Source organism: Monodelphis domestica, chromosome 2 (genome assembly GCF_027887165.1).
Source record: "Monodelphis domestica isolate mMonDom1 chromosome 2, mMonDom1.pri, whole genome shotgun sequence".
Classification (NCBI taxonomy): Eukaryota; Metazoa; Chordata; class Mammalia; order Didelphimorphia; family Didelphidae; genus Monodelphis; species Monodelphis domestica.
Window position 1 is genome coordinate 250,077,111 of NC_077228.1, and position 22,794 is coordinate 250,099,904.

Below are 22,794 nucleotides of genomic sequence, written 5' to 3' on the forward strand. Positions count from 1 at the left end.
TCATTAATTTCTTCCTAATATTTTCAAAAGTCACACTAGTATGAGGATCAATATTTAACTTCTATAAAACCAATTATTACTAGTTTCTCCATAACACCTACTACAAAATAACTTCAAAATATGTCAGAACTAAGGCTAAATAAAAGTCTCTGATGATGCTATTTTATTTTATTTTTTTAATTTTTATTTATTTATTTATTTTTAGGCCCTTACCTTCCTTCCTGGAGCCAATACAAGGCAGAAGAGTGGTAAGGGTTAGGCAATGGGGTCAAGTGACTTGCCTAGGGTCACACAGCTGGGAAGTGTCTGAGGCCAAATTTGAACCTAGGATCTCCCATCTCTAGGCCTGGCTCTCACATTGAGCTACCCAGCTGCCCGGATGATGCTATTTTAAAGGGCTTAGACAAGTCATATGAAGCCATTCTAATGAAATCGGAGGAGATTCTAATTACCAGATGCTGCCACCAGTTTAGGCCCTCATCACCAGTAACCTGAATTACTACCTAAGCTTCCTTCCCTTCAGACTTTCAACCTCCAGGAGATTAATCTTCTTGAAAGGCCATTTTCATCATGTTACAATTCAACTTCAAAAACTTCCAATGGTGCTCTATTCCATACTAGATCAGGCTCAAAAGCCTCAACTGGCTATACTTAACCCTAAATTAGCTATGTCTTACCCATCCAACAGTGTTCCATTACTTCCAAATACAAATCTGCTTTAATTATGCTGCCATCCCCCCTGACTTACACACACATAGGTCATTCTAAACTATACTACTTTTTATGCTATTTTAACTGTCCTTGAAGCCCCTTCTAAATTCTAAGGTGGATATCTCCTTACTCAAGTCTCTGTCCTTCACAAAATATCTCATGATCTACTAATTCACAACTACCATTTCACCATATGTTCTATATCCCTAATCAAAAACATTCCTCTATCTCAACATAACTTCCTATTATTCTATTTCTCACCCAATTAAATCTATTGTTCTCTCAACATGATCTCCAATTTCACCAATCCACAGTATTTTATTAGGCCATCTACCCTTGCTTTGACTAGTTTCCATCTCTTCCAATCTTAATCTACAGTTAACTAATTCAATTCTACACTGTGCTCTACTCCTAATTCTCTTACCATTTTCTCCTATCATTGTTCATCTCTTTCAAAACCTCAGTCCTTAATTACCCCACCATCTGGCCTCCTCTGGTCCTACTTATGTACTGTTGAATGAAGCTAGAAGTCACACAACTGTTCTTACTCAGTACATTATGAATTCCTATTATCCAACACTGTGGCAAAGAAATCCTTTTATCCCTCTCCTGTCTCACTCCCCACAGAAGTTGTTCCAAACTTCTTCTCAAGCTTTTTCTAAGAGGCAGTTGGTAACACAGTGGATAAAGTGCTGGATCTAGAGTCAAGAAGACCTGAGTTCAAATGTGACCTCAGACACTAGCTACCCTGTGTAAGTCACTTAATTTCTGCTTGCTTCAGATTTCCCAAATATAAAATGGGGATAATATTCCCACCTTGCAGAAGTGTTGTGAAGACCAAATGAGATATTATTTGTGAAATGCCTGGTACACGACATATAAATGTTTATTCTATTTCTGCAAACCCATTCTCTGCTACTTCTTACAGTTCCTTGCCCAAACCAATTCCTCATTTTATGCCCTTAACTCCACCTCTTCCAGTCTTCTTAAACAGACTGTAACTTCAATCATCCTCTCAGTTCTTTCATTACTATCTTCAAACACATCCTACAAAATTTTCACTAGAACCTACCATTTTCTGAGCTATCATCTTCTCTCCTCTTTCTCAGATAAACTTCTTAGAAAAAGCTGTATGCATTTATTACCTTTTCACAGTATTCTTCTATCTTATTCCCTATCATATACTCTTTAATCTAATGACCCTGATCTGCCTCAAACAAAAAATTCCAGCTCTTAGGCATTTTCTCTAGTTCTATCTCCATGCCAGAAAATTCTCCTTCCCCATCCCCATTTATTGGTTCTTCTCTCTTCCTTCAAATTCCAACTAAAATCCAATCTTTTACAGAAAACTTTGGCCAATCCTTCTTCTTTTTTTTTAAAAACTCCTTCCCTTCCGTCTTGGGAGTCATAAGGGCTAGGCAATGGGGGTTAAGTGACTTGCCCAGGGTCACACAGCTAGGAAGTGTCTGAGGCCAGATTTGAACATAGGACCTCCCATCTCTAGGCCTGGCTCTCAATCCACTGAGCCACCCAACTGCCCCCTGGCAAAACCCTCTTAATTTTGGTTCTTTTCCTCTCATAGTAATTTCTTACTTTTCCTGTATATCTTATTCATATCTATTTGTTTGTTTGTTGTCTCTCCCAATGGACTGTGAGCTTCTTGAAGTCACAACTGCCATCTGCCTCTTTTTTGGTTCCCCAACACTTAGTACCAATTATTAGAACAATGTATATATTTAATAAATGTTTACTGACTGACTGAACTTTCATTTCTTCTTTTCTCATTCACTCCACAACCCCTTGTAATGTGGCTTCCAACCTCAGCATTCAACTGAAATCGTTTTCAGTGAAGCTAACAACTGGCCTTTTCTCAGTTGCCATCCTTCTCATCCATGAACTTGGATAGGAAAAAAAAATCACATCTTTATTTTCAGTAATCTGTGATTAGAACTGAGTATATCTTTCAATTATGATTTTTTAAAATTAATTATTGTGAGAAAGGGTCCATAGGCTTCACTAGATTGCCAAAGGGGTCCATCCACAAGAACAAAATTTCTGTCCTCTGAGTTTTGAGTGCACTCCTTTCTTCTGATCCTCCTCCTATCTGTCAGTCTCATTTGCTGATTCATCATCCACATCATTCTAACTCCCTCTAAGCTGTTCTGTACCAGGACATATTATAATAATAAAATTGTTTTATGTAAATGAAACAAGTCTGATATAGTAGATAGGTCTTTAAATTCACATGCATGTTGACATGTATATGCATGCATATACATACACATACACACCAAGCTAGATTTAAACAAATTATGTGACTAATTAACTATGGAAGTCACATATATCCCAGCTTTTAAAAAATTACCTTTTCTACAGATACAGAAATGGTAGCTACTTTGAACTAATTATAAGATGAGAAAACATTTGGCAGTGGAAAAAATGTAAATTACCTTTCTTTTTTAGATTATGAAAAAACAAAGTAAAGATCAAATTGCAATAAGATTTCTTATCTTAACATTGGGGTTTTAAAAAAATTGTAACAATTCCCTCAAATTTATTTAAAAAGGTGATAAAAAATTAAAATATATATCCTTGATTTCTTAAGATAATCATACATAATACTGAAAAAAAATTTTTTTAATGAATCAGGGAAATAATTTAAAAGTCTGCAGGTTCTTGCTAAAGATGGGCCGTCCCTATTACGGCAAGGAGAAAAACAGTGCCCAAACACTCATGATTACCTATTAAATTAGAGGTGATTTAATTTTTAATGTTAGCTTTGGTCCATTTGAAGTGGGAGAAGTGACGCTGTATCAAGCCTATGATTTCATTTGCATAAGGAACTCCCAATGACAGCAAAGCTTCTAGTGGGCACTTACTCTGTATTTCTGGTCCTCCTTTCTTCATTTTGCATTATTTTATAGAGATCATCACATAATTTTCATGCTTGTCTTAATCACCTAATAGTATTCAATTTCTCTGCTATAGGAAATTTCTAAATGAAGAAACTTACTCTACCAATGAAGTTCAGCACCTTTTTAGCAACCTAGTTTTAGGGAGTTCTCTAGAGCAATGAGAGGTTAAGTAACTTGGTTCACAAAACCAGTGTGTGTCAAGAACTGAGACCTGAAACCATATCTTCTGGTTATAAGGTCAGCAGAAACTGCCTCTCTTCCACTGATATAATCTAATTTATTTCCTTATTCCCTAACTGCTACACATTTGCGTTTTTTATATATTACATATACCTATATGCAAATTCAAAAATTCTTTTTTCTGCAATTACAAAAAATGCTACTATAAGATGCACTGAAGCATAAGAGAAAAAATGCAGACTTGGAATAAAGAAAGACGAGGTCAAATGCTCTCCTGACACTAGTCTCAGTTTCTCTACCTCTAAAATAGTGATAACAGTATGTAGAATCTACCTTACAGGATGTGGATATAATGAAATAATTTGCTCTGTAAAACCATTTAGTATAACTCTGATACACTTAAAAATGTATGCCTGTGGCTGAGGTTAGTACCATAAAATTGTTTTTACATTTTTTATTAGTGAACTTGAATATTATTTTGTAAAAATCTACAATTTGAAATTCATACACTTCAACTTCAGAGACTCTTGAATATTTGTATCATTTTTTTATTGTAGACTATATCTACATAAAAATTAAAACTTATACAAAATGTAGCAAAATGGTATTTAGGTATATATGACAAATAGTAGGCATTTGACAAATGTTTAATAACCAAAAAAATTAAAGGGACTGGTATCATATTATGGATATTTTCTTAACCAAAATATAAATTGGTGTAAAGTCTGTTTAATCGAATTTGTTGATATTGAAAGTTCTTAAATGTCATTAAAAAAAAAAAGCATTGCCTAGAATATGTGTCAGGATAGTAGTATACCAACTCACTGTAAAGCTAAAATTACTCTAAAACTTTTCTGAGACATGAAGTTTGGCCTATTTTAAACAGGTGAACACAAAAAAAAGCAGCTTATTAGCATAACACTAATTTATGCAACACCTGTGACGATCCATATTTCCCGGAGGAAACAGCTGTTAAATACTAAACACCACCAGTCAGAAAATATGAGCCACTTTAACTAGTCCCTTTTACAATACTCTCAAACGATATCTCTGCCTCCGTTTACCACCTATAAAAAGTAGTTAATAACTTGCCTTGCCTACTTTGTTATTAAGATTGAAATCATAATCATAAATGCTCTGAAAACTGATGTCCTAAATGCATGTTTCCTCAGTGTCCGAAGGCGCCAACCCGGGAAAGTGGGGCCGATCCCAGGATGGGCCTTTTCCACCAAAAAAAAAAAAAAGAAAGAAAGAAAGAAAGAAACGAATGCGTCCGCCGCAGCATAGTCTTTTCCGGAGGCCTCTTTCTGAGGAGACAGCACTTCTGCAACCAAGGTTGGCGATGGAGAGAGAAAGCTTCTCTGCAACACGCCCAGGACTGGCCTGCTTGGCTAAAAAGCCCGATCCTCTACCCGGATCCCAGACCCGACTCACCGCGAACTCCAGGCCCAGACGTAATTGTGTGAAGACGATAAGGGGGAGAGCGGTTCAAGGGAAGATGACTGATCGGGAACCGTTCCCAAAAGAAACAAAATTCAGAAAAAAGGCCTCAATACACCTATGGCCGCACCCGGGAGTGGATCACAAGCAGCCGACCCCTAGAGAGCACTTCCGGAGACTTTCTCTAGGAACCTTGGGAGGCTTAGGCATCTCTATGATTTCCGTTTTAGCTGACTGGGGAGAGAGGAAGCGCATCCAGCTCCCGACCCCATTTTCCCCCCTCATTTGCTTATCAAATTACCGGACACACAGACCCGCTATCAAGTTCTCTATTTCTCTGTCTCACCCACCTTCTCAAGTTCGCTTTTAATAATTTCCCATTATGTATTGCTTTGTACATATTTCCTTGTCTCCATTTGTCTGTGAGCTGCCTGAGTGCAAGGACGGTTTTTTTTTTTTGGCCTCATTTTGTTTTCCTAACACTTGGTACAGTGCTTAACACAAAGTGCTTAGTAAGTGTTTGTTGACTGCCTTCTTAATTCATACCTCTGTGTTTTTGCCTCTCTGGGTCTCTCCACTTCCCCACAATATATTAATTATTAGTGGGACTTAGTGGTTATGTAATAAAATCACATTTTTAGAAGTGGTTTGCTGATAAAAAACAAAATAAATATGTAACAATCACTGATAGGGGAATGCACACCATGTATGCACATCATCTATGAATTGCATTTTTTTTAGTTTAGGCATCATTAATATCACATCAAGGTTGGATTGCCATTATTTTTGCATCCCTAACCCCCAAACTACTAACTTTCCTTCCTCCATAACTGTTTACTATTGTCTTCTGGTCTCCAAAGCTAAATGGCCAATTAGATATTTTTCCATTCTTCCATCATTCAAGAATATGTACCTATAGTACAAAAGTGAATTTTTAAATACTGGAGGAGAGCAGGCCTGAGAAATGGCATTCTGAAAGTTCAAAAGAGTGTGATATGATATAATAATAGGTTTAGCCTGGAGAAGGGCTATTCATAGGGAAGATAAGTTCTATGTTGTTCTTCTAGGAATAAGGGGTAAAAGAAAACAACAGATATAGCTAACATAGAGAGAGCTTTATCATTTGAAGGAATCCACTATCTTACTTTTGATCCTCATAACACTATTTTAAGAAAAGTCAGTCAATGTTAAACAAAAATTTATTAGGAACACATGCCAGGTATTCTACTAAGTGTGGGGTTAAAAAGAAAGGCAAAAAACAGTTCCTGATTCCAGGAAGTTCATATCCAATGAGGGAGCTGACCTTTAAATAGCTATGTACAAATAAGACAGCTATATCAATATGAAGTGGGACACTTCACAAATGAGTTCAAACACCTAGAATATTGATTATTGGAATCATGATTTATTAATAAAAGAGAGAAATAAAGAATCTACCGGCTGGGACAGAATTCCCTAATGGAAGACTGCACAAGTTCAGCATTAGGGAACAGGTTATATAGGTTTCCCAGATACAAGTTACACATACAGGTTCTTATCTGACAATAAACAGACCTTAATGAAGGAATTTTATTTTGGAGACAAGAAGTCCATCCTGGGAGTTGTGCAGTTCCCTGACTCTCTGATATTCCTGAAATTCCTCCTTGAATCCGGTCATATTGTTATCTACATAAACAGTATGATCTCCTGGCCGAAGAGAAGCCAGGTCTATCCCCTAAAAATGGGATGGGGGTAATATTTCCATCTTTGGTCTTTTGAGGGCTACTTCATTCCCTCCTATTTCTGTTGGGAGAGGGAGTCAAATCCTTGACTCATCAGACAGAGGAGAATAATGTAATCTTAAGGCCAAAAGCTTAAAAACAACAGGATTCTCCCAATACCACGCAGAGTCTCCCCTGCTAAATCTAATGCTAAAAGAAGGTTGAGTCCCCATCTCTTTTGGAGAACCATTTCTGCCAGTGAGGACAGTGATTTTTCCAGGAAATTAACAGACATTTCTAATTCACTAAGGTCTAACAAGACAGTTGTGAGCATAGTGAGGAGGGATTGCTCTTTGTGAGGGTAACTATTTGTTGTTCTATAAATTCTGTTCCTGGGTCATGGCCTCCCACATCCAGCCTAAGTCCCTATGTCCAGCCTAGTAACCATCCTTTATCCTCTGGGGTTTTTTTAATAGTCAGGGAAAGGGGATTTCTGAAATCGAGGGGGATGTCCCAGGCTCTGCCTCACTTCCTTTGTAGTATGATATCTATCGGGGTCCCCCTGCTGCCACGGGGCAACAGTTTCACATTCCCAGGCTGCACAATAGAATTCTCTCCCTGATTTGCATGATGGTGGCGCTGTAGGTGGGCAAGCATAGACAGGGGCTTCTGATAGACAGAGTCCCCAATGGGGTTGCGTATGAAAGGGTCTGTGAGTGATCTATCCATTCACTCCCAAATAAATCACACAAATCAAAAAGGATTTTGGGGGTTTTTTCCTCCTGGGTTGGTCTGTCACTAATTCCTTCCCATCCCTTGTTGCACCCGGCCCTCAAGAGGGCAAAGGGGAGGAGGCTTACCCAGTTCTCGCCAGACTCTAGGACCAATTTTGTCAGGGTCTCCTTCCAATTGCTGAGTCTCCCTGGCTACCAAAGCAGGCCCATTATCTGACCCCATTCCCAGTGGGAGTCCAAACCCAGGAATGATCTCTGATATTAATTTCTTAACTGCCACTGAGTCAGTTTCATGCTTTGTTGGATATGCTTCTACCCAACCTGAAAAGGTGTCTACCAGGACTAAAAGGCACCTGTACCCATATGTCCCTGGCTTGATTTCTGTAAAGTCTACCTCCCTCTGTTCTCCTGGCTCCAGCCCTCTTAACCTGGTGCCCCCTGGTTCCTTTGGTCCTCCCTTTTGATTAACCCATGCACATGTTTCACATCTTTAAGTGATGTCTTTGCAGATTTGGTGCATATTATGAAAGAAAAGTCTCTGTCCAGCATATCACTCAGTTTTGTGCCTCTCCTATGTGTGGTGTCCTGTATTCTAAGTGAGTCCTGACATCTGGCAGGCCCAGCCATCCATAGGGGAACCACACAGCCTCCAGGAGGTCCAGAATCTCAGGCTCTTTCTGGATATCTTTGCACCAGCAGTGAGGAACCCCTCCTGGGTCAGTGCCCCCTGCCGTCCCATCCCCTCCCCTCTCCAAATATCTAAGGGAAAAGGGCAAAGGCCCATGTCTTCTGTAGCTTCTTCATAGCTGAGAATGGGTGCAGAGATGTCCCTGCCTATGGTCAAGAGAGAGGTATTGGCTATAGGCAAAGTCCAGGGCTTTCAGTCTGGAATGGTTGCTGAGTTTACAAATGCATACAAATACATATCCCACATATCTATAGCCAAAACTTGAACAGGGAGGGAAAGGCTGCAGACAACTAATCTTTAGGGGTGTGTCCTCAGTGAATGCCAGGGTCCCAGGTGGGTAGAGACCTGCTTGGAGATGTGAAGGATGGCCAGCCACTGCTTCCCCCATTGGCAGACAGGTCACAAGGTCAGCCCCTAAGATAGAAGTGTAGAAACCAGGACTGGGGCAAACACTAGAACACCAGATAGAAACAGAACATTAGTACAATAGCAATTAATATTACACATTTGCATTTGGGTATCTTAGCCAATAGACTCCATCTTCAGAAATCATCTTCTGACAGGAACAGATCCCTTTAGGAAATTGGATTCCTGAGTTGTTTGCAGAGTTGGTATGTGATGTCTCTGTTAAAGAATATCCTTTTGCAAAGTACACATTAACTATTAACATCTATAAACACTTGAGTAACAATATTTTACAGATATATTCCTTTACCCCAGATTCTGGAGGAAATTCAAGAAAGCTTTGAGCTATATTTCCAAGCTCAAGATCCAAACTTCAACTGTGGTAAATTAAGGCTGCAAATACAAGTCATCTATGAATAAACTTCACCTACTTCTCAAAGTATGTTCGTAACAATTTGAGAATTCCCAATTATTAGGGTTGTTTGAGGAAATGGAAACTTTGATATCACAATTTGCAGTATGTGCTGATTATGGGAATTATCATGAAGGAAGAAGGCCCAAAAGGGAAAATATCTCCTCATGCCACAAAGGACACAGTGAGTGGCTTCACATGCAGGTCAAAGCTATCACCAGCTCATGCCATCATTATAATTAATAGCCTGGATGGTCAGAAAAGGTCTATTTCCAGGTGAGACCAGAACATGCCTCTGTAACCATCCCAGGACTTTGTCCTTGGTGTGCTTTGTCACCATTAAATCCCAGAAACCTTCTTCTTCCTTAAAAGACAAATCTCACCCATTTCAGCTGAGAGAAATTCAGTTTATCAGCAGTCCAGAAACAAATTTCCATACCCTCAAACAAGCCTCTTCTGATCATTTACCCTCTCTAAGGATTCCTTAAAGCCTATGAGTCTACATCATAGCAGTTATTCTTACATATTTTGGCAATAATTTACATATCACACTTTAGTCACAAAACCTGAAATAAAAAACATGAGTGCTGAATTAAGTAGCTCCATAGTAATATAAATCAGGGCTGTATCATCTCTTGGACCTAGGCCCTCTAAAAGACTAAGACAAGGCCATACAGTGTAAAGATTAAAATTTAGGGGAGACTGAGGCATCTGAGGCAGGTAGAAATTAGTTTCTCTATGCAAGGAGTATTATATTTTATGAGGTTTATTAAAGGTTAAAGATTAAAGAAAATACAGAATAAGAAAAAAACACCTGCCTAGGCCAGAGGCCTAGACAAGACCTCACCTACATTATGGAAAGAGCCACGTCTGCCCCAAAAAGGAAGTCCAAAAGACACCACAAAAGCCTTTGCAATCAGCTTAAATCCCTTCTCAATCTCGCCCACCTCAGAATTCCATGAGATTACAAAGCATTCTGGGGAAGTGGAGCAAAGGCTTGTGGGGATTGAAGTCCAGAGTTCGAGTCTATTTTTTACATTTTTCCATTTGAGCATTTGAAAAAAGTTAAATTTTTTCCAAAGGATCATGAAAACATAATCAATTTAAAGATTACAATAATTTGAGGATAAGAGAAAAAAAAAAGAATAAAACCAATAATTGCTGAAATGCATTGACAAAAAGCCAGTTAGGGGGCAGTCCCCTTTGGCATAAAAGTATACATACAAATAAATGTTCAATCAACTACACCCAAAGTTCAATTTTTGTGCAGCTGGCTGGTCTGAGGTCCTTGATTCAGGGCCCAATCAAAATGATCTAAGCAATGATGCATTTACCCAGTCAATAGCCAGGACTACAGAAAGGTACCACACTATGAAAGGCAGAAAAGTGACTAGATTATGAGCCAAGGTTTCCAGGATACTCGTCTGTGAGTATTTTCAGAGTGAGTGTGGACACAAGGAAAGCCTATGTCTAACAATGTTAAACACAGTAACCTCGAGTCTTCACACTAGGTTCAAGACCTTTGTATTGGCCTAGAAGTGCATCAATACATCCTGGATTGGCTTTTCTTTGGCCCTGTGCAATGGCTCTCGTGTATATCTTGTCCTGGAATCAGACAATTAAGCAAAGACATTAAGCAAAGTTCCATAATTTATTTAAATAATTAGTGGCATCGTTTTTATAGTCACAAACTTTTTAGGGCATGCATTAGCAAATATATCTTAAACTTGTAGTACTGAAAAATCAAAAGGTTAAAGAAAATCTCAATACTGGTGACATGTGCTTAAAATATAAAAAGGAGAGGAAAAAAACAAATAGTATATTACACATGCAAGAAAATGTAATAATAAAAGAGCTTAAAAATTAAAAAATATAGCTTATAATCATTGACACACTGTGTCAGCTAAGAAAATAAAGATTACAAGATTTTCTCACCAAAAATGAGATCCATTTCCTCTTAATATCTGGCCATGATCACTGTGAGTATGACAAATGAATTGAACAGTAGTATAATTTTCATTTTTAAAGAATAGTAGTACAAATATGTAGTATCAATATCCCCCAAATTCTCAATAGCCCAATTAATTACAATAGCAAACAAACACACTATCATATTTCACATAAGTTGCTGTATGGCATTTTTTAAAAACCTATGAATCGATGGATATTTGTCACAAGTTTTTACAATCATAGCAAATCTTTCAACCTTGGTAATAAACATATATATATATATATATATATATTTAAACAAGGTAAAACTCATCTTGGGTTAAGAACATAATCAAGAAATCTATATATCATTCTGGTAGAAGTAAAATAGTGAGCTGAAGAGTATAAATAAAGGGGTGCTCCTTTTTTATTTTTTTGGAGGCTTTTTAGGGATACAAATGCCCTGAGATTAACTGCCCAACTTCCATTCACATATTTAGAAATGCGGGAAGGTTGGGGGTTATAAAATGTATTTCACTTCAGCTAGAATTGTCCTTACCTCATTGTAGGGGCCGGCAAAATAACCAGAGATAGTTAAAAAAATTACAAAAATCATATTTAAAAAACCCTTAAAATCAGTTGAGATATTTAGCATATTAAATTTTCCAAAGGTTGTTCTACAATTGTAACGAGTTCTGAAGTCCATCTATCCTCAGCAAAATAGAAAAAAGCTGTTTTTTCATATATGGGCTTATTCAATAATATTTGTTCAGCATAGTTTTAGGGGAAAAACAACAGAATTTTAAAACTCAGTACATTAGATGAACAGTATAGCAGAATAATATTGAATCCAGTAATATATGAACTTAAAATCACGAAGTTATATCTTAACAAAACAACCAGGAAAAATGCAATAGAATACAGAGATTTTTTTATAAACCATTGGAGTCTGAAATGCCTTAAAATCATAACCTCCAGTCTTTAAGGTTCCTTAGGGTTTTTTTTTTGGTTTGTTTTTGATTATCCATTTAAATGTCTATTGTCTGAAGGCAGAGTGGTAAGGGCTAAGCAATGGGGTCTGAGTGATCTGCTCCGGGCCACAAGGCCATGAAGTGTCTCAGGCCAGATTTTAACTAGAGACCTCCCTTCTCTGGGCCTGGCTCCCAGTTTGCTGGGCCACCCATTTGCCCCTTCAAAGTTAAAGTTGCACACAGGTGAAATCAATGCTATTACCAGAACAGTCAAAAGGTATCCTTTTAAACAGCCCATTGCTTTTAAATTTCTGTTTGAAAAGTCTGTTTTTCTCCTTTCCCTTTTCTCTCTCCCCTGCTATGATCCCTCCTCCTGCCCCAGTCCACGTAGAGCCCAGGCCGCCCACATGGAGCCAATCCCCCCCCCCCCCCGTTTTGTTACCAGCCAAGGATCTGGGTTTGTTGGGTATGCAGGTCACCAGGTGATTGCAATCTTGGTTGAATCAGGTGGGCCAGGTGAGTGAGAGAAGGACCACTGGGGTGGGCAGGGCTGGGGCCAGAACTGGAGCGCAGACAAGCAGGCAGGGCTGGGAGATCGGGCACCAGGTGAGAGGCCAGGAGCAGGAGCCAGAGCCCGAGGGGGCTGCCAGGGTGGGCAGGACCAGGAACCAGAGTACCTGGTGAGGACGATCGGGGCTGCATGCAGGAAGCAACGGGCTGAGCAGGGTGGGGTGGGAGGCAAACGCAACAGGTCTGGATCGGGGACTGCAGTTTTGAGAGGGTAAAAAAAATTCCTCGGCCAGAAAAATGTGGCTCAAAAATTTTTTTCTAGGCACTAGATATTAAAAGCTGAACTAAAGATCAGAAAAGAAATCAGAAGATTGAGAGTTTTTTCTCCCTTCGTGGTCGCCAACTGTAAAAATTAAAATTTAGGGGAGACTGAGGCAGGTAGAAATTAGTTTCTCTCTGCAAGGAGTATTATATTTTATGAGGTTTATTAAAGGTTGAGAATTTAAGAATATATAAGTAAGAAAAAACACGTGCCTAGGCCAGAGGCCAAGACAAGACCTCACCTACATTATGGAAAGAGCCACATCTGCCCCAAAACGGAAGTCCAAAAGACACCACAAAAGCCTTTGCAATCAGCTAAAATCCCTTCTCGATCTCGCCCACCTCAGAATTCCATGAGATTACAAAGCATTCTGGGGAAGTGGAGCAAAGGCTTGTGGGGATTGAAGTCCAGAGTTCGAGACTATTTTTTTCAACAGGAATCACTTAAGGGTAACTGTCCAGAGAAATTAAAGAATCATGTGTGATTTTCCCACAACACATACATTAATAATCCAATAATAAGAGCAGAACATCTCTCTGTTTTCTTTCTCCTTCTCTCTCCCTCTCTTTCTCTCTCTTTCTTCCTACAAAACCCCTCTGCTTAAAAAGCAGAACACAACTTCCATTCTTCCTTTACAAACCTACATACTAAAGCTTTATGGACTTTAGATCAAAGTCCCTTTATTCCAAATTCAAATCCAACACACCATCCCACCTTCTCTAACTCAACTCAAACAAACATACTCTTGGTATCACTTCAATTGCTAATCGGTAACCCAAATGAATTCTGATTTAAAGGATTACATCATTGAAACACTATCTTTAGCATAATGCTCATCCATTATAAATTTCAGTTCATAGTACAAATTGGTAAACTGAGGTAACCACTGAGTATTGAACAAAATCTATGGCACAGGTTTACAATGAGCTTTTGTTCACATCCAAACAATACTTAAACACATGTTTTAGCAGCACCTCACATAAAATTCTGAGCAAGTATATTTCACATATATGCCATTTTTAGCACCCTACCCACTCTTTGGCTACTGTTTGCAACATATATCCTTATAATCAAAATGTAATCAAAATATCAACCAACAAATCCCCAGAACTCGAGTGAGGTAACTTATCACTCAACTCATTTTATCACTCAGGACATGGAATGTTTACATTAAGATTCCACAGCTTCAAACAAGCTTCTTGGTCAGACAAGGCTGGCAATATTTACTTGTTGGAGCACCTTAAAAACCTCCAAAATATGCAATTAAAATATACTCATCTTTAAGTTCTATCACACAGTGATTGTCAACCTTTTTAGATCCCTATTTCAGTCCCTAACTATCAGTGTGGAAAAATTATAAGTACTTCTTTCTCCTTCCTGTGTGCAAGGAAGGGGTTAATAGCTTCTGAACAATTTATCCTAAGGATGCTTGGCTGGATTTAGATTTTATTACTTAGCAACCTTGTCCCATCCTTCCTTAACCAGTGAGTTTACTATAATTTAAAAGTTTGAATGTATCAAACCCCTTTCATAATAATTTACTCTCAGTGGATTTCAGTTTGAACTCCACACTTGGAAATAACTTTTTTTTTTAATTTTTAAACATTATTTTATTTGGTCGTTTTCATACATTATTCACTGGAAACAAAGATTATTTTCTTTTCCTTCCTTTCCCCCCCTGCTTATTCATGTCCCTTGCCCATTTATCAATTGGGGAATGGCTTGATTTTTTGTACAATTGATTTAGCTCTTTATAAATTTGAGTAATTAAACCTTTGTCTGAGGTTTCTATGAAGATTGTTTCCCAATTTGTTGCTTCCCTTCTGATTTTGGTTACATTGGTTTGGTTTGTACAAAACCTTTTTAATTTGATATAATCAAAATTATTTATTTTGAATTTTGTGACTCTAAGTCTTGTTTGGTTTTAAAATCTTTCCCTTCCCAAAGGTCTGACATGTATACTATTCTGTGTTTGCCTAATTTACTTAGAGTTTCCTTCTTTATGTTCAAGTCATTCACCCATTTTGAATTTATCTTGGTGTAGGGTGTGAGGTGTTGATCTAAACCTAATCTCTCCCACACTGTCTTCCAATTTTACCAGCAGTTTTTATCAAATAGGGGATTTTTGTCCCAAAAGCTGGGATCTTTGGGTTTGTCATATATTGTCTTGCTGAGGTCACTTGCCCCCAGTCTATTCCACTGATCCTCCTTTCTGTCTCTTAGCCAGTACCAAATTGTTTTGATGACTGCTGCTTTGTAATATAGTTTGAGATCTGGGTCTGCAAGGCCCCCTTCCTTTGTATTTTTTTTCATTATTTCTCTGGATATCCTTGATCCTTTGTTCTTCCAAATGAACTTTGTTGTGGTTTTTTTCTAAATCAGTAAAAACATTTTTTTGGAAGTTCAATGGGTATGGCCCTATATAGATAAATGAGTTTGGGTAGGATGGTCATTTTTATTATATTGGCTTGTCCTACCCATGAGCAATTAATGTTTTTCCAACTGTTCAAGTCTAGTTTTAGTTGTGTGGAGAGTGTTTTGTAGTTTTGTTCATATAGTTCCTGTGTTTGTCTCAGGAGATAGATTCCTAAGTATTTCATTTTGTCTAAGGTAATTTTGAATGGGATTTCTCTTTCTAGTTCTTGCTGCTGAGCTGTGTTGGAAATATATAGAAATGCTGATGCCTTATGCAGGTTTATTTTGTATCCTGCAACTTTGCTAAAGTTGTTGATTATTTCAATTAGCTTTTTGGTTGAATCTCTAGGATTCTTCAAGTAGACCATCATGTCATCCACAAAGAGCGATAAGTTGGTCTCCTCCTTGCCTATTTTAATGCCTTCAATTTCTTTTTCCTCTCTAATTGCTATTGCTAGTGTTTCTAGTACAATGTCTGTAGCCTCCCGGCCTGTGAGAGGCTGCAAGGGTGAGAGAAGATAGAGATAGAGTAGAAGTTTTAGATCCCGCAAAGGGCGTGAACGAGCTGACTTTAGAGATGTGAATAATTGAGTCAGTAGACAATTATTATTTTTAAGAGCCACAGCTGCTCCGACCACTGGGTGTTATTATCCAGGCTGTCCCACCCAATGGTCTCAATTTAACACTACACTGGTCAGAGGATAATGCTAGCTCAGATGGAAAGGAGATCAGAAACTAAAGGAGGTAGATAATGCTAGGTAGCATTAGGAGAGAGAGAGAGGAAGTATGGCAGGCCTGGCCTAAAGACCAGGCCTTAGTGAGAAAGATAGAGAGGAGAGAGACAGGGGAGAAGATGTTCCTTATCAAACCTGTGGATGTCCTCCAAGTGGGCGGGATGTCTGCGGCTCGTTTATTTATAATCTTGGCAGCTCAATACATATTGAACAGTTATATGATACCTCAATACATATGGATGAGTTACCTGGGGTATTCCCATTGGATAATGCAACTTATGACAAGGTGAAGGTGGGGTTATCATCCCCGGGAGAGTGAGACAAAGGAAAGCAAGGTTTCGCGCCTAAACTTCAGCCACGCTGGCAATAAAATTTATTGCCATGCACAGGATGGCCATGTGCTCACTCACAATCCTTGTCTCTCCATAATGTCTATGGGCTGGACTGCTACATCTCCCCCTTTTTGTTTGACACACAAATGAATAGTGTAATATCAAAATGTAACTCAACACACGCTAAATATAAACACACTGGTGCACAATCATAACAATTCAAAGTGAGAAAATCAAACCAGATTATAAAACTCAAATATAAAAATCAAGTGTGAACTTTCTTTCTATCTATGTGCTTAACAAAATAATTATATAAGATATAAAAATGTCAAAAAGAAAAATAATTTCCATAACACTGATCCTGGTTTCATGAGGTAGAAGTTCTCTGTCTGACAAGATAGGTGCTTCAGTTAACCACGTCACTCTTCACCAGTCAGAACCATGAGAAGCTGTCAGATCTCATCATGATTAGCAAAACTGACCTCCTCTGGACCCGAAGGATAAATGCTTTCCTTCTCTTGAACTGATTCTGCATCTTTGGGATCTGTTCGTGCTCACTGCCAGATGCCCGCCACCTAAGAAACTGGTTGGTAGGACGTTGCCAAAACATCCAGTGACTGAGGGCATCAGTGCACTATGTCTCTGCATTCCCCAACCTCAAACATCCATTTCACTTGGAAAATGCATCACCGTGGCTTAGGCTGTCTGGTCCATAATGAAAGATTCATTATGATTCCCGTTGCATGCAATCAGACATCACTCTCCAGAATGGTCAACTGAAAATTAACAATTGCTGTCATGTTCTCATGTTTACTGACCATAAGGTGACTGTAATTCTAGAAATCTTTGCACCTTCATAATTCTGGATCAGAGCATTAACAGTACCTTCTTTGTACTCAAAGTTCTGGCCTTAATAGTGTAAAAGAAAAAATCAAGGTTGATCAATCAAAAGTGACTTTAAAAAGTGTCCTCTAAAAATGTAAATACTGATCTTAGAGCAAAATACTGATCTCTGTAAGATTTCTTAGAAATACTGATCTCTATAAGATTCCTCTCCCTTTTCTTTTTGATTGTGTGGTGGGAGAGATCCCTTTAAAGAAAAACATCCTCTCTGAACAATTCAGGAGGGAGAGACATGTGACATAGCAAACATGCCTTCACATTCTCAGTATATATCAAAGATTGGAATGCAAAATATCATGATACTCTGGTCTGTCATGGAACGGTCGTGTTCAATTCAACATTTTCAGGCACCAATTGCCGAGTGTGATAAGACCGTGCCAATTCTGGCAGTATGCCTTGAATGTAGGCTCTGTTTTTGCAACTTCTGCTGCAAAGTATAATCAAACCAATAGCCAATAATATGAATAAAATGATAGTACCAATGCTGGTTAAGTTAGCTATACCAAACCAATTTTGGGGATCCAGGGAAGATAAAGTTGCTTCCCAATTTGCAGCTATGTTTGCAGCTTCATTCTCATATACAATTTGGTCTAATCTGTTGATCTGCTGTTGCAATTTAATAATGTCCAAGGTGCTGTTATGACTTCCCCAAGCACCCTTGATGTGCTGAACGATCAGTTGCCATTCATATGACACATTATCATATGGCAACGGAGTAATACAATAACCCGTTTGATTGTAATGACAGGGATAAGTAATTCTTGTGTGTAAAGCTTCAACCTCTTTACCTAACCAAAACACAGCATCTTTTAAACTGTCCAGCTCATCTCTAAAAGCTAAGTCAATACTCTGCTGAGTGTGCCATAATTTGGAAGAGTTAGACACCACTTCCTGTATGAACTCATGATTCTGGATAGAGGAAGTTAATGCCAATGTCGCCGTGGTTAGTGATGTGATCATGGCGATTACTGAGACTACGGCTCCTATAACTTCCAAGACCATTCTCTTGGACCTGTGTATAACCATGTTAAATGCCTTTTGAACAATGTGTACAGTAGGCGTAGATGCCCATGTCTCTGTCAAGTCGACAGGTACCCACATTAAAGGTGGATGATACATAATAGCAACATACGAATCTTGGTTTTTAGGACTAAGGCATTGATGTAGTCGACATTTTGTGCAGTTGATCTCATATAGACCGTGGTCATTTTTAAAAATTCGAAGGCTGTTACCTACTAGCATTACATAAGGAGCAAAAACACATGCTGTGACATTAACGTGATTGTCATACTCAAAATCAAGTCCTGAGTTTTTCACCTTGACCTTAAACTTGTATATTGGCTGCATGGCAGCCACTATCTTCCACTGTGTGTTCTGTATAGGACCTGCTTCAATAGCAAGTCTAGAACCAGCCATGTCCACTTCTAGTAAGTCCTCAATTTTGTGAAAATTCTGACATGGCATGTGCCATTTCTCATAGTCAGTGTATTTGTCTAACCATGTCAGTTGTTCAGAGTGACCACAGCGTAACCTGGGTGCCCAATTGTAAACGTTAAAGTCTGTGGTTGCCGGCATCTTAACCTTTCTGGGAACTCGGACAGAACAATCTGTCCATGGCAACTCCTTTTGTACCGTACCTATCTGATTTGGACATAGGTACTTGTTAGCAGGGTGTTTAGATTGGAACGTCTTACGTGCTAACTCATCTCCCATTCCTATCACACCCATGCCAACTCCTACATAACTGTTGTCAGTGGCATTTTTGACAATCCACGCTTGATGTCTGCGTGGTACACAGAAAGAATTACCAATAAACGAATTTCTAAAAGATATACAAAATGGAGGATACACAGTAGATCCTGAATAGTTGTACAGAGCTCCTTCAGACTCTAGAGGAACACGTCTGGCTAAAATAGGGTGTGGTAGCCAGTCCATGTTGTTAACATATACCAGAGGGGGCTTGTCCATCCAAGTTAACATTCTCAAAATAGGAGGTTTGGGCACGATGGACCAGTAGACTTCGGCATGACAGATGTTCAGCAAAGTCAAAATAGTGAATGTCATCAGAGTAAATGTAATGTCAGTGTTCAGAGTGCGTGCATTCACCAGGAGTGCCTTCGATCCCGGTGCCCTGCGCTTGACCATCAGGTAGCTGACTGGAGACAGCAGCGATGCTCGTCTGCTTCTCGTCCTGGTCTCGGGCAGCCGGTGCGGTGCTAGACTGGTGAGCCTGCTGCTCTGCTCCCCTTGCATCTGGAAGCGGTCCCTTCCACGGTTTGAGGTGCTTACTGGGAGTCCAGATTTCTCCATTATCTGTGGAAACACAAGCATAGCCTCGACCCATTGTTATTAGTCTGTTCGGACCTCTGTAATCTTTGTCTCCTGGCAATCTCCAAAAAACCCAGGGCTGCTGCACCGTGTCCATTGTATCATGACAGTCAAAATGCGTCTGCATAGGTGTAGCATTCAGCCCTTCTGGGATGGAGAAATGATTGAGAGTTAAAAGTACCATCCTTAACATTTTGTTAGGAATAATAGGTTTGGGTTTAGAGATATCACCCTCATAAATTGTCAGGTACTCTCCTTTTTGTTTTTGTATCTGGTTCTTGAGAGTCCTGTTAGCTCTCTCCACTATTGCTTGACCAGTGGAGTTACCTGGAATTTCAGTTTTGTGGTTTATATTCCACAATTTGCAAAATTCTGCAAACCTTTTGCTGGTGTATGCAGTACCATTGTCAGTTTTTATCTGATTTGGAATGCCCAAATGCGCAAATGCTTCCAGCAAGTGTGCAATGACATGAGAAACTTTTTCTCCCGTTTGTGCCATGGCCCATATGACCCTTGAGTATGTGTCAATCGTCACATGCACATACTTCCACCTTCCAAAAGGAGCATATTGAGTCACATCCATCTGCCAAAGCTGGTTAGCTTTGAGTCCTCGGGGATTAGCTCCTGGGGGAAGAGGTGTAGAGGAGAACTGGGCACACGAGCTGCATTGCTGGATTATCTCCTGTGCCTGTCTTTTAGTAATGTCAAATTGGCATTTAAGAGATTTTGCATTTTGGTGCAATAAAGAATGTGATTTAACTGCATCTTGAAAAGCAGATGCCACTAAGGTATCCACCTTAGCGTTTCCCTCCGAGAGAGGACCAGGGAGGTTAGTATGTGAATGAATGTGTGTTATAAAAAACTTGTTCTGCCTTTGCCATATCACCATCTGGGTGGTACGGAACAAGAGATATAACTCTTCATCAGGTACAGGTTTAATCTTTGCTGTTTCCAGCGAATTAACCAAATTAACCACATATAATGAATCACAGATTATATTACAAGCTTGTACTACATCCCTTAGTACACTGCGAACTGCAGCTAATTCAGCTTTTTGTGGAGAGCCATAAGTAGTGTCTAATAACATTGTGCTATCCTGGACTACAGCTCCTGCTCTCCCATGTTTTGATGCATCTGTAAAAACGTTCACAGCATCTACAAGAGGATGCATGGATGTCATTCTTGGAAAAATAATAGGAGTCAATTTTACAAACTGCAGTATCTTATTAGCAGGAATGTGATTATCAATCTGTCCTGTATAATCTGCAAAAGCAATTTGCCATGGCAAAGACTGTGCAAATAAATTTTGAACGTGCTCTCTTGTTATGGGAACATGAATTGTACTAGGATCTATGCCAGTTAACTGTCTTGCCCTTTTTCTGATCTGAGTAATCAGTAAAATGATAAGTTCTAGATAGCTAGTGAGGGATTTAGTTTGCTGATTGGCTAAGTGAATCCATTCTATGATGTGTTGACCCTGAAGCAAAGCACCTGTGGGAGTATATCTCGTCTGTAGAACAGATGCTATTAAGGGTAATGATGGATCAATTCTATACAATCTGGCTTTTGACACCGCTTCTTCCACTGCCTTTAACTCCTCCTCCGCTTTGGGAGAAAGTGTTCTAGGGGATGATAAAGCAGCATCTCCCTTTAAAGTGGCATAGAGGTTTTCTAACTGTCCTGTAGAGATTTTTAGAAAAGGTCTGAGCCAATTAATATCACCTAACAATTTCTGGAAATCGTTCAACATATTCAGGGAATCTCTACGAATCTCAATTTTCTGTGGTCGGATCTCTTGATCATACACTAGCGTTCCTAGGTACTTGTAAGGGGGCATGGTTTGAATCTTTTCCTTAGAGATGACCAGATTTGCCGCCGTTAAAGCTTTGGTGGCGTCTGAGAGCAATATCTCCACCTTGCCACTAGATGGCGCCGCTAACAGAATGTCATCCACATATTGGATTATGTGATATTTCGCGTGTTTATATCTAACCTTTTCTAGGGCATAAGCTACATATTTCTGGCATAAACAGCTACTTACACGAAGGCCCTGTGGAAGGCAGAGACATTTGAACCTTTTGAAAGGAGTACTATAATTTATTGAGGGTACAGAGAACGCGAATCTGTGACAATCTTGGGGGGACAGGCGGATATTGAAAAAACAATCCTTCAAATCTATAACTATCAGATTCCAGTTAATGGGAATCGGACCCGGGGAAGGTAATCCCGGTTGCCTCGTCCCCATGTCCACTAGCTGTTCATTGATCTTTCTAAGATCATGGACTAGCCTCCATTTCCCTGCCTTCTTTGGCACCAGAAAAATCGGGGTGTTCCAGGGACTGTTTGATCCTCGTATGTGACCTAAGCTTAATTGTTCCTGTATTATGGCCTCTAAATGTACTAATTTCTCCTTAGATATAGGCCATTGGTTAATCCAAATGGGTTTGGAATTTAACCACGTGATAGGGTCAGTGAATAGCGGGGCGACGCTTGCCGCACCCACAAATTCTGTGTGCATTTTGTCCGATGTGGTCAATGTTATGTTCATTGCGGACATCACCTCCCTGCCCCATAGAGATTGGGCAATATCTAGCACATAAGGTTTAAATATACCTCTATGTCCTTCACTATCAGACCACGATAAAGTATTTGCTGATTGGAGAATATGCTCAGGAGTGCCTATGCCTATTAACTTCTGGTGAGGTTCAATGACTTCCCATGATTCTGGCCAATCCATAGCAGAGATCACCAAGATGTCTGCTCCAGAATCTAAAATGCCTGAGATAACCCTGTCTTCTACAAACAAAGACATTACCATCCTATCCTGAGTCACTTTTTGAGACCAAAACAATCCATGGGCTGTGGAGTCAAGGCTGCTTTTTTGAAGCTTGCTCTTTAGGGAGAAATCAGCTTCAGGGAATATGGTCAGGTAAGCTAGATTAGTGTCCTTTGAAATGCAAAATGCTGGCTTTGCAGCAGCCAGGATGTGGAGCCCCTTGGTCTCCTTATCCTGAAACAATGTGGGAAAGATTTCTAAACCTTTTGCAATGAGGTCAGGGTTGCCTAGTATTAACCCTTTAACACCTTGAGGTATTGGAAAACGAAAGCTAGCTGGAATCCAAGTAGGCTCTGACTCATGAACACCTCATGGTTCTGCCCTGATTT

At 39.3% G+C, this 22,794-nt stretch overlaps 2 protein-coding genes across 2 annotated transcripts in view; both read right to left on the reverse strand.

The window, feature by feature from the left end:
* LOC100021433 (zinc finger protein with KRAB and SCAN domains 8) overlaps nt 1-5,434 on the reverse strand; it is a 36,591-nt gene extending 31,157 nt beyond the window's left edge. The window contains exon 1 of the mRNA XM_001373560.5: nt 5,241-5,434. The gene's annotated coding sequence lies outside the window, so the exon portion shown is untranslated. The remainder of the gene's footprint in view (nt 1-5,240) is intronic.
* Nucleotides 5,435-17,613: 12,179 nt separating this feature from the next.
* On the reverse strand, nt 17,614-19,365 carry LOC107651115 (endogenous retrovirus group K member 6 Env polyprotein-like). Its single transcript, XM_016429586.1, has one exon. It carries the CDS (start codon nt 19,363-19,365, stop codon nt 17,614-17,616), a length of 1,752 nt encoding a protein of 583 aa, XP_016285072.1.
* Between the last annotated feature and the right edge of the window lie 3,429 nt (nt 19,366-22,794).